Source organism: Dicentrarchus labrax, unplaced genomic scaffold (genome assembly GCF_905237075.1).
Source record: "Dicentrarchus labrax unplaced genomic scaffold, dlabrax2021, whole genome shotgun sequence".
Lineage (NCBI taxonomy): Eukaryota > Metazoa > Chordata > Actinopteri > Moronidae > Dicentrarchus > Dicentrarchus labrax.
The window spans coordinates 17893042-17905622 of record NW_026136711.1 but is presented as its reverse complement, the minus strand read 5'-3'; the positions used below and the strand labels follow the sequence as shown (position 1 = coordinate 17905622).

General features: G+C 43.3%; 1 protein-coding gene across 1 annotated transcript; it reads right to left on the bottom strand.

Moving 5' to 3' along the window:
* Window positions 1-589: 589 nt before the first annotated feature.
* LOC127372131 (nuclear receptor subfamily 1 group D member 1) lies at window positions 590-11692 on the bottom strand. Its single transcript, XM_051415551.1, has 8 exons — window positions 10849-11692; window positions 5161-5472; window positions 4965-5053; window positions 4712-4856; window positions 2627-3201; window positions 2323-2508; window positions 2004-2214; window positions 590-1882 (listed from the first exon to the last, which is right to left on the bottom strand). Exons 1-8 carry the CDS (start codon window positions 10865-10867, stop codon window positions 1686-1688), a joined length of 1734 nt encoding a protein of 577 aa, XP_051271511.1. The 5' UTR covers window positions 10868-11692; the 3' UTR covers window positions 590-1685.
* Window positions 11693-12581: the final 889 nt, after the last annotated feature.

Genomic DNA, 12581 nt, shown 5'->3' with positions numbered 1-12581 from the left:
TATTAGCAGTAAGGTATCTACATATAAATCACAAACATGTACGGATGATATGGAGACCTCTGAAGGTCAGAGTTGCTGTTTATGGAAAATGTTCCCCAACCTTTATACCAGCAGGTTTTTTCCCAGGCCTTCCAGTGAGCTGTAGAGATAGAACAAGTGAGGGCTTCTTCTTGTGCTGTCTGCCATCCTGACTATTGTACCTCCAGAGCATTTGCATACTCATGTCCCAAATGATCCTACAGTGTCATATTTGCATATAGCACTGGACAGAATCCACCTCAGTTGAAGGTCTCCCTCTCAATGGCCGCTGGTTTTCTATGCTCTGTCACTGTGTGACGGTGGCAAAGGACGTCACCTTGTATTTATTGAAGTGCAACGCTCTTTGAAGTTACATTTACTTGTTATCACACATAAAAAAATTAAGTGGCGTTTCTTGTTAGTAATAAAGCCCCTAATGGCTCTTAGACCTGGAGCACGATTGGCTGATTGCCTCTGTTGCTAGGCTACGGCTCCATGGTATGCCTCGGCAATACTGACAGTAACATCACATTAAGGAAGAAAATGGAAAAAAGATAGGCACAAGGTAAAATGCTATATAACATCATTTAATAATGGTTCTCTATGGTGTAACCATAAAACATTTACAAAATATTCACAAGGTGATGCAGTCAGTTGACAACACATTTATTTCAATTATATATCTTCAAATAAAAAGTTTATACTCGGAGCGCATGGTTCAAATGCTGCTTTCACTTTGCAGTCTGGAGAGCAATCTATTATTTGTGAGATCATACAGTAATTCAGGACTAACTTCATTTACATATCCAAGAATCTGCAAACTAACAAGGGTTATATACAATATGTACAACAAAACACCTCAACATATAACCCATCAGACATGGTCTAAAATGACCAATAATTTCTCCCTGATTACCGCATACAAATACAATGCAACTTACTCTCATTTCTTAAAAATGTTATACATTTCTCAATCACAAATGGGTGATTTTCATAAAGATTTCCCACATGGTGACATGTTATGAAAATAGCTTATGTCATTTCAATAGGGCATACCCTAACCATCGTCCCAACTGTGTATCAGACATTTCTATTGCTATGTGATATATTGATTTAAGAGGTCTTCTGAATGTATGGAAAGTGCCCTTTACATGTTGTAATATGAATGCAAGAAATCATTGTTGGTGAATGTTTGTACATGTTCCTATTTCTCTGGGCGAGAGTATGTGCTTCCCTCTTGTTAGCTTTTTGAGCTGGGATAGGAGGACAAAGTCTAGCGAGGAACAACAGACTCTTTCTTCTTTTTGGTCTTCAGAACAGAAAACTGGCTTTGACAAACTCCAGGAGGGAGAAGTGATGACTTGGTGGTCTGATGTTGACTCGAAGAACCCAAGGAAGAACACAGTCTATGTTTTGATAGTTTTTTTTTTAAGCAATCGTGGAAACGACTGGAGGAGGAATTGGTTTGGGTTCAGAAGCCTCCACCTCCAGCTGTGCCTACATCCTTCACTGATATTTTTTCGACATAGCACCAGAGTTGGCACAGCTCCCACAACAACTGTCCATCATGCATAGGCCAGTGTACTGTATGTGGCAGGCCAGGCTTGCATGGGGACGCAGGGAGGCTCCCCAAAGCAGATACCTCAGTCAGATTTAGCTCTCTGAACTCAAGGATCTATGCGGAAAGCTAAAAGCTTGTCAGAGTGATGGTTGTTCAGGGTGCGCAGGTCTGGCAGACGTAGCAGCAACTTTGGGAAGAGTGTGCTGTCATCTGGGCGGCGACTGGTGATGAGAGAGCGCAGAGCTTTAATTAGATTCTCCTGCAGCTGCTCCACTGCTCCCACTTCCACTATACCAGATCGATCTAGAGAAAAGGAGGAGAAATTGGGACGTTAGACTCAAGGAAATATGTGCATACAGTATCTGCTTATGTACATGCATGAGTTTGTGCTTGTGTACGTGTATGTTTCAGTGTTGACTCTTACCAGCAGAAACAAGCACAACAGCCATGAAAAGAGCCATCTCGTCTGGCTCCAGACCCAAAGATCCAAGCTTCTCGCTGAATTCGAACATGGCGTCCAGTAAGGAGCCCATGCCGAGAGCCCTCAGTGATGCCAGTGAGTAGGTCTGCCCGTTGAGGAACGTTACTGTCCTCTCCTTGGGGTCAAACAGTGAGCAAAACCTCACCATCAGCACCTGTGAATAGAATCAGACCAGGTCAGCACCAGAAAAGACTCCAAAAGGATAAGAAAGGAAGTAATTAAAAATTTCCACAATCCCACCCACAAATTTAACTGGACGTACCTGGAAAGTGCCAGATTTGAGCAGCATGACCTGATCATGCTGGCTTAGAGTCTGGAAGCCCGGAATGCTCTTTGCGAACTCCACTACTTCTTTAACAGCAGGGGTGAAGCACTGGGAGAAAGACTCCCACACCTCCTGACTGGAGCGACTGGCCGGAGCCACGGGACACGAATTGAGTGGACATGCCTACAGGAGAGACAGAGAGAAGAAATTAAAGGTGTGTTGTGGACTTTTTACGTACATGACATTGATTGGTATTCACATACTCAAGAAGACAAAAAGAAAGTAAAGAGAAAAGTCTTACCAGCACTTTGGCTCCTCCGTTCAGCTTCCAAGGGCAAGGGCTTTGGTTCTGGGAATCCCTGGCTTGGTAACTGTTCTGATTGGAGGAGTAGGACTGAGATGACACGCTGCCACTGAAGGGGCACTGATTCTGATTGGAGGAGTAGGTGTACTTGGCGTTGTCAATGTTAGTATTAGTGGAGTTTTCATTGTTGGTTGAGCCAACAGGGCAGTTTGTGGAGACATGGTAGCTTGTCATGTTCACCTGCTCCCCCTGAACTGTGTGCTGAGTTTGGGTTGCTGAGTGCGACAGGGAAGGTTCCTGTACCGAACTGTTCTGGAAAGACGAAGTGCCAATGTTGCTGTTGCCGGCGGCCATCTTGAGTGGTTTCTCGTCAATCATCAAGTTGCCGCGGTAAGACTGTGATATGGAGCCCGCTCCTTCATTTGTCTGGTTCTGTGGACTGCACGGGGCATCGGGAGGAGGTGACACCTCCATTTCCATGGAAGCTGATTCGTTGAGACTGTTCATGTAGCTCTGCATCTCATCCAATAGTCTCTGCTTCTCCCGTTTGGGAATACGCCCAAAACGCACAGCTGAGGACAACCAGAAGAGAGCATTCTCTGTTAGCATTTACTGGCATCAAGCATCGATTATCACTGCCAGCTCCTTACTGGCAGACTCTGAATTAGTGCATTGAACAGCAAAAACACTCAGTTATTTTCACATTCAAACAATATAGAGAAACGACCACTTCTTGTCCTAATACAGATTTTACATCCGATACTCAAACGGTAATCTCTATGTGGATTACTAATCCCAAGACCTCTCTACAAATCCTGACTATTCTGTGTCCATCACAGCTGTTTCACCACAATACAGACACTTAAGCCCTCATCTCATCTGAAAGCCTCATCCTCCTCTCGAGGCCTTTCCAATCCTCCCTTCCCCCTTTTCAATTCTGCACCTCCACTGACAGGCCTATTTATAGCGCGCTGTATGCTACACCACCTTCCCCCAGTCTCTCTCTGCTTTTCTGTCTTGTAGTTGAGCACTCGCTCTCTCTTCTTCTGTGGAAGTAGGTCACTGGGCCAACAGCGTTGAACATGATGTCATTAGCAAAGTGACAGAGTGAGTGAAAAGTGGAAAGGTCAAAAAGACACGGGAGGCAGGTAGGAGAGGTGAAGAAATGTTTGAAGGTGGAAAAAAATTTGGTTTATCAAAATTTTATTTGCGAGCAGGTATCATGTTGTCAAGCTGAAGCCATGACATGGAAGTGAAAAGTGGCTTTGTGGGTCTATAAATATGAGTTAGAAGCAATAACATTAAAAAAAAAGAATTTTATTTAATTTGTGTGCATGTTCAGGAAATGAGACCATTTCAAATGTGGTTAATAATACCAAAGTTTTACTGTTGTGATCTGATGAATTAGCAGGTGACTTCTTTACTGCCGCATTTTGGCTTTTTTTTGGGTCAGCTAAAAATGTTTGCTCCAGAAAAGCCATGATTTATTATCACCTAGTTTAGCCGAATCCTGAGAGATCAGAGTCCTGCGGTGAAATAATGCAGTAGAGCAGATTAAATGTGTTAATATTATTTTAATTTAAAGTCAGGCACTGTAGGTATTTATTATTAATAGGACAGCATAACATTATGTCTCGTGTGAATGTTTGTAAATGTCAGCGTTGAAAAAATAAATAGGTAAGACTGTACATCTTCGTGAACACTCTTGGTAATCAACAACTTTGTGCCCCAGTTTCCCAAAATAAACAATATTTGTCACAGTTCCTCCATGACTGATGACTACTGGGACTCTAGAGCTCCTCTTGCCATAAATCAGACAGCAGGGCCAGGGAGAGAGGAAGACAGAGGGGAACAAAAGACAAAAGGAGGGGAATGAGAGAGAAGAAGATGAAAAGAAAATGAAATTCTGTCACAAGGAGTGAGACCTGCTTGAGAACAATTTTTCTCCATCTGACTCTCCATGTGACCCTGCATACATGTGATCAATGAAATCCTCTCCTCTACACTAGTTAAACCAATATATTTCAGTTTTAGTTGCCATATGTCTAAATATCTTTTTTAAGGACATTAACAGTCTCTCACCATCTCTGGACATGCCCACGGAGAGACACTTCTTAAAGCGGCAGTGCTGGCACCGGTTTCGGTTCATGCGCATGATGAGACACTTTTCATTCTTTACACACATCTTGTAGTGGATATTCTGCTGAATGCTGCGTCTGAAGAACCCCTGGAGAGAGAAAAGAAGAATAAAGAGTTAGAAGAGTGCTTTTTTGTGCCAATGTGTGTGCTTGTATCTACAAAGACATGACATAATGCTATCTTTGTTGGGGCTCACCTTGCAGCCTTCACAGGCGTGTACGCCATAATGGAACCCAGATGCGATGTCCCCACACACCTTACACAGAAGCACCATACCTCCGGTTTCTATAAAAGAGGCACACATCCATCATCAGAGAGAGAAATACAATGACAAAGTGCTGGCTGGTTAACGTAGAGGAAAACAGGAAGGAGGGAAGTGAGTAGGTACTTACTGGTGAATGTGCCAGTGAAACCACAAGGTCTTTTGGCCACTGTGGGATGGTTGTAGGTTGCCGATGATACCGTTGTTATTTGGGCAACGGGAGCATTGTTTACTTCAGGAAACTGGAAGACCATTCGCGGGGAAGGAGTCCCTCCCCCTTGTTCCCCTCTCTGCTTCAGGGGCCCAATCTCCTGAAAGGAGACACCCTCTGGGGATGAAGGCTGCGAGTGGGAGGAGGGCGACTGGGTCTGGTATCCACTTGAAGGACTGCCAGGACTCGGACTGGCACTGCCGGACGAGCCAGCGTACAAGATAACACCACCTGGAGGAACAGAGAGTGGCAAAAAACTCAGTTCACTGATCTTCATCTAGGTCGGTGTTCACATGTACAATGTGAGTGGGAGTGCAAGTATTGAGCAATGCTCTACTTTGATTCAGTGAGCTTACTTGGCAAATGTCCAAAAACACACATAAAAAACCCTGATCATGTTGGGACAACAGAAATTTGATCTGATGAATAATTTACAAAATATGTCAAAGCTAGAACAACCACAACAACTCTGACCTGGATATCTGTAGAGAGTCTTTCGGTTTCTATTCTTTAGATAATCAAACTGAAAAAAAGGCGTTTTGCTTTTACCGAAAAGTGATACTACCTTGGAAGCCTTTGGAGAGTGTTATGTGAATAAATAATGCTAAATACACAATGACCAGATAAGATAAATACCATTATCTGTTGGTTAAACTAACACCCACACATGGGTTATTTAGCCATAAATAAATACAATACATACAATGTATGAGCAAAGGGTACTTCAGGGTATTATACAAACGTCACATAAACACCATAAAATGCTTATCATAAGTTAATATACATTCATAAACAGGCTATAAACAGGCCTTTGTTTAGGGACGTCACATCAAGTCGGAAATGCCCTATTACCCCTCAGCACAGCACCCACCCGCCCCCCTTGTTTTGCAGACAGTGTTCTTCCCTGCAAGATGAAAGACTGCCCCTCACGTGCAGGCTGAGCCAGCCAGCTCCCTGCCTGCTTGCTTTCAGCATTGAGTCTTTCCTCCACTCCCTCCCTCCGCCCCCTCCCTTCTTCTCTATCCTCCTCCCCTCCTACCTCCTCTCTCGCTCCCTCCCTCCCTCCCTCCCCGTTTTGGCTGCGGGCCTGCAGACCCATCTATCCGCCAGCCACCTGACCGGGAGCTCACATGGACTCTTGACACAGTTCCCGCCCGGCTCACAAGGCTCTTTGCGCAGTCCCGTGTAGACAACAGCAGCAGTACAATAACAAGCGCTAGGGCTGATCACGTTTGGAATAGAGAAGGCTTTAATGCTGTCACTACAGACGTAGGGCTTAAAGCTTTGCATTCCACTAGAAACTGTACAGTCACGTTGTTGCCGGTCTCTCTTTTGACACATTAAAATAATTTGCTGGAGGGTTTTAGTTAATTAAAGTGAGCATTTTATTATGCTTTTATATCACTGGTATTTAAGGATGGTGAAATTCAAACCCACTAAAACTCTTTTACCCACTTTTATGGCTGACATAATTCCTCTAATTTCTAATATCATGATGATAAATAATAATAAAAGTGATGAGAACCAAATCTCTATTATTGCAGACATTCATGATTTCAAGAATTTATGTATGTCTGCTCCTTTTAGTAGTCCCCTTAATGATCCTCATCTTCAGTTCAGAGTTTGACCTGCTTTATTTGATATTAGATCACTGTGTCAGGTGTCTAAATATCTTAAAAGCCTGCCAACTGAAATGTTTCCCATGTGCAGAAATAGCATGCTTCCCATTCTTCATTCACAATCTGCGTCACTTGGCTCCTATCGTGGTGATCATGATCGTGGGTCATTATCAGACAGATTAAACAACACAGATCTGTAACACAGCTTTCATCAGATGTGTGCCCTTCTGCACAACAGGTCAAGTTAAGAGACGTGACTAACTGTCACGGCAGTGTTTTCTCAAGTATTAACAAAACCCTTGGATTGTCTTGTGTTTCCTCTGAAGGACCTTGAATCATCTGAGAAAAAGCCCTAGTCTCTTGTGCTTTCTCTCCTTGAGAAAACACGTGCTGTGTTTCTGTTTAGCTCTAAGTGCCTCCTTAATTCCACTGCTCACACGTGTCAACACTGAATGCAAGGTACCCTGGTGGCCTGACCGCTTGTGTGTAGTGGCAGGTCTGGTATCAGACTGTGACTTTATGTGCCTGTGCATGTTTCCTGTTTGTTTGTGTGAGAAAGATAAAGCTTTATGGACGTGTATCACCTGCAAAGGACAGGGTTACACCCTTCTGTCACACAAACTCCACACCCACTTTAAACATTCACAATCTCCACCCGCTCAGAGTAAAAACATTTTATTTTCTTTCTCCCTGTAACCATTTCCTGGAATCTGGTTTGACTGGATGCCAGAACGAGCTCTGGGAATATCATCCCTGCTGTACTCAGGCACAAGCTAAAACATGTGACCTGTGTATACACACAGAGCCATAAGAACGACAGAATAAACAAAACGCTCCACCACCCTCTCCTTTTGCCATTCCTCCATGACCTCCCCTCTCATGTAGTCCCACCCCCTGGGCATGCACGCATGCATGCATGGCAGGCAAACTGTATAGGCATCATGCTCATGTCATGTCCGGGGGAGGGAAGGGGGGTGGGGGGGAGACGCCTCCCCCCTCTTAACTCCAACTAGTGTGTCCACTTACATGTGAACATTCACAACTGTGCATGGGCAGTAAGCCTCGCTCCACGTGAAACAGCTGGCCTCATGTCATGTGTCTATGAAGCACTATGAAGGAGGATGGTTCTATAAAGGCACGAGGGCAAAATTTGCTTTATGTGACATGAACCTAGAGTGATTTTTTTTATTGTTGGATAAAGAAACAATGATTGCATTGCATGCTGTTTCCGTTTGAACTTGTGTTTAAGGAGGTCTGTAGTTCAAAAGTTTAAAGACACATGTAGGTCTTACGTAACAGACTAGAAGAAGAAGGTTGTATACTCACTCCATGAGAAATACTATCTGTCACCCGAATCAAGCTTGGCTTTTAATGTGAATTAGCTAGTTGCGTGATCGTCTGTCAAGCTGACAGCTACAAGGAATCTGGTTTCATGACTGGCACCATAGCTTAGCATTAAGTTCATTGTCCCTGTTAACAAGTATGACACCTGTGAGGCATCCATCTTCAATTATGGAATGAAAGGAATGAAAACGCAGTCTTGGGATGACGTGTCTTTTTTATCATTAAAGGCCACAATGGTCATAATAATAAATAATGGTGCTTTTCGGTTACAAGGTCAGTTCTCCTGAACATCAGACATTACGTGTGTTCATTGGACAGTCATGGTCGTCCCTTGACAATCTTTCAAAAACTACGCTATAGTCACGTTACCACAAGGTCACGCCCATCATCCCTTTTGCAGACACAGACCTATACTTTTATATACTTATTATACTTCATGGTGATTACAGTTTAATCTTGAACCTATAAAGTTGGAGGGAGAGCCTACTTTTGCCTGAATACCTTGCAATATCCCAAAGTGGATTCATATTGATTTTACTCACTGACTGATGATTCCAGTATGTAGTGGTGACTTTTTAATGCATTTATCTTTTATTTGACTGTTATAAAACTGAACAGAAAAGAGACAACAATTAGGGCCTATTCTATAAATCATGTCACATGAGGACTACTAGCAGTCTACAAAATCATTAAAACAGCCTAATCATAATATTCCACATTAATACTTAATGTGAATTAAGACAGGAAACACAATGATCCACAGCTCCATCTATGATCAACTGAATTGTGTATGTTGTCAACTTTTACCAACCAGAAGGCGTATTTTGTGAATACTGCTATTGCTCAACACCCGCACGATAATGCTTCATTAAGGGCATTGAAAGGTGTTGCAACTACACCACCACTGACATAAATGATGGTGCGTATGCACGGTAAAAACAGGAACTGGTTCGCCATGTCACCTCAAACCCAGGTTGAATGTAGGTTAATATGTCATTTCAGACACCAAACACTCATATGACACTCCGCAATCACTATTCAACATTTCAAACCAGTTATAGTAACAAGGGCGAAGGAAAGGGCTACTAAACCTCTCTGACCCACTGACCAAGCTATCAGAGAATAAGGAGGAATCCCCGTGCGAGCTGAGCGCGAGCAGAGTGCGCGCGGTGGAGAGGAGCGACCGGAGAGAGGCGGGGTGCTTGGGAATCAAGCGCGGCACGTGGATACTGGTGCTGAATACACGTGCTGTCAGCTCGAGGCGGGGTAACTGCGTATTAAAAATCAGGCGCATGATTCCCAACATTATCACGACTGTTTCTACCCAGGGTGCACCGGGCTTAGAGCGGATGAGAAGAAATGACAGTCATAATGGTCACCCGCTGTTCAAGGACGTTATAATAATGTCTGCCTGCTGTCCAACCTGTTATAACTGGTTCGTTAATACACTTTATCTCGCGGTACATGTCCACTTTAAAGCCTGCTATCACCCTACTCATTGTAGAATCGACCTGTATTTTAGTGCTCATATATTTCTATTCACATTTTATCGGCGGTTCAGTCTGTAGAAGTTCCACAATAGGATAAAATACTGCCTGACAAATCCCATTACAATACTTAATCTATTAAAAAGGGCCACTGAGTTACCGGGAAATGGTTCAAATCTGAAATCGACTGGTTTTTATTAGCTGTAATGTGCGCTCGGTTCATTCATCATCAGCCCCCCCCCCAAACACATTTAGATCATGATTCAGGTCCTAGCAGATCTGGATGTTTACTCCCAGATCTGCTATGAAAAATTCGGCACAGGTTTACTTGTTTTGACTCATCGGGGTTGACTGCTCCTTGACATAGCCCACTCACATGTGTTTGGGGGGGGGGGGATCACAAACCAGTCAAGTTAATGACTCACACGTTGCAACAAAGTAGTAGTTCTCATAAATGCGTCAGTCGGAACTTGTTCGAGGAGTTATGAGCTTCATCCAAACTAAAGCACCCAGCTGCGGAAGTGTGTGTGTGTGTGTGTGTGTGTGTGAGATTCACTTTATCTGACAATAACATGAGAATAAAGACAATAATGTTCAGATAAGCGAGATGGGCGGCGACAGAGAACGTGCCCGGTCAGGGTCGTTTTGGGTCGCGCTTCACGTGAGTTTGTTTACATGCAGGGAATCGGAAGTCCGCCGCAAAGACTGACGAGAGAGGACTTCCCTCTCCGTCCTCGGCTCTCTCAAAACTCAACTGTCTACAGCCCAGAAGCACCTGGCAACGTGCCACATGTTACACAGCCGAAACAGTTAAAAACGTGTAACATTCACACTGAAACTAAAGTGTAGTATCCCCGAGGGAGTGACTGGAAGTGAGAGTCCCCAAAGCTGCACATTGGGTCTAAAAATACAGCAAAACTGTTTAGCTGATAAATGTGATCTTGTCTACTGTTAGCTGCATTAAACACCGCTTTAAAATAACATACAGTGAACAGGATAAAAAACAAATGAATCAATGCATACCCGCTTTGTCTATAATAAACATATGTATGCATATAAAATGGACAGAGCTAAGAAATCCTCCTCAGAATTAAGCTTTAACACTTCTAAGAATAAGACTTAATATGTAGGCTAGTAGAGTATGAAGCTTAACTTACCACCAGGGCTGTTGTCCATGTTTCCCAGTAGATCGAAGTTGCTGTTCAGTTGTTCCGTGTTGTTTAATATCGGACGTTTAATGCTGGACTGACTGCCTTTGCTTGCTGCCGAGGAGTTTGGTTGATATAGGTGAAAGAGTCATTAACTGCCAAGGCATAGAGAGTGTATCCAAAAGCTCAGACCAACAGCACTGTGCGCAGGGCATTGATGGGGGGTTCTCGAGGAAACCCAGTCAGCGAAGAGAAACAAGTTAAAAAGAAATATTCTTTAAAAAGAAATTAAAAGAGTATCTCTCTATCTCTCTCTATGTCGTTGATCCAGATAACTTCCAGTGGATGCACAGGTTGAGTCGGCTCTCCGTCTGCGCACACTAAGATGCTAGACTGTGGTGAGACAGTACTGTATAGGGCTTCTCTAAATTACAGAGTTCCCAAAGCATTCAGCTGCTTGCCATGTACAGTCACCGTTAAAACATGACCAGAGTGTGGAAGTAGTTTAAACACTCCCCCACTCATCAATAAGCAACACGGGTCCTAAAATAACCAGCACGTTTTCAGGTGCCTGAGAAATGTGACCAGTTTTTTTCCCTCTCTCTCTCTCTCTCTCTCTCTCTCTCTCTCTCTGTTCTCTTTTTGTGTGTCCCGTCAACCGCCTGTTTGCTGATGTGTATCAGTGATGTCTCTCTCTTTCTCTCTCTCTCTCTCTCTCTCTCTCTCTCTCTCTGTGTGTCACGCTCTCTGAAAACATTTCACCCACCTCCTCTGCTCATGCCCCCACTCTTTACTCTTTCTCACTCTTTCATTGGCCGAGAGCCGCGCGTGGAGACGGCACATTGGGCTCGTTCGACATTGGAATGCTGGTTAAAGCTCTACAGCATGTGCGCATGGCATGTGAGCTCACGCTGCCCTACTGACACACATTTTATGCTAATGAGCCGCCTGGGCTCGGCGATAAGGAAACGAGGAAACGAGGGGGGAGAGAGAGGGGCAGGAGGAAGTGGGAGGTCTCACTCCTGCCTCGTCTCCCGTCGTCTTCTCTTTACAGGCGAAGGGCCGAGGCTTTGCCTTTGTGCTAGAAGGCACGTTGTACAAGCACCGCAGAGGTGATAAGTCCATTTCTCTTTTAAAAAAAATGTCAATGGGAATGATCCGTGGTGGGAGCTTTTAGATTGTAGGCACGTGTAATGTAGGCCAAACAAAAGCCACTAGTCACTCGGTTTTATAGCCTATGTTTTATTTTTATTTTTTTAACCAAGAAATTCCTTTTATTAATGTGTCTACTTATCCTATCACACCACATTTGTCTGCTGCTTTAACATTTACATTTTCCTTTTCATTTAGGCCTTTCACTTAGGAATATAACATGCAGGTATTTGTCATAATAATATTATAATAATATAGTTAGTACATATAGTAAGATTGCTTAGTTGTTTTTATTTTATATTAAAATAAAATAATTAGTGCATCATTTAAGATAGGAGAGGATAAGATCGAGCTTCAAGGAGACCCATTCAGCATTACAACCACACAAGAAGCAGGTCAGAGGGAGGTGGGAACATGATAAACTAAAGTTGTAACTAAGTTGAAAAAATATGAACAAATAACAGATGAATCAAAGTTAGACAGCCATATACAATGCATTATCCTAAGCCAGTTTACACTAATGAAATGTAGGCTTATAATTGAAGGGTGGAAAGACACTTTGACACTTTGACCTCAAATTGTAGTGTTTT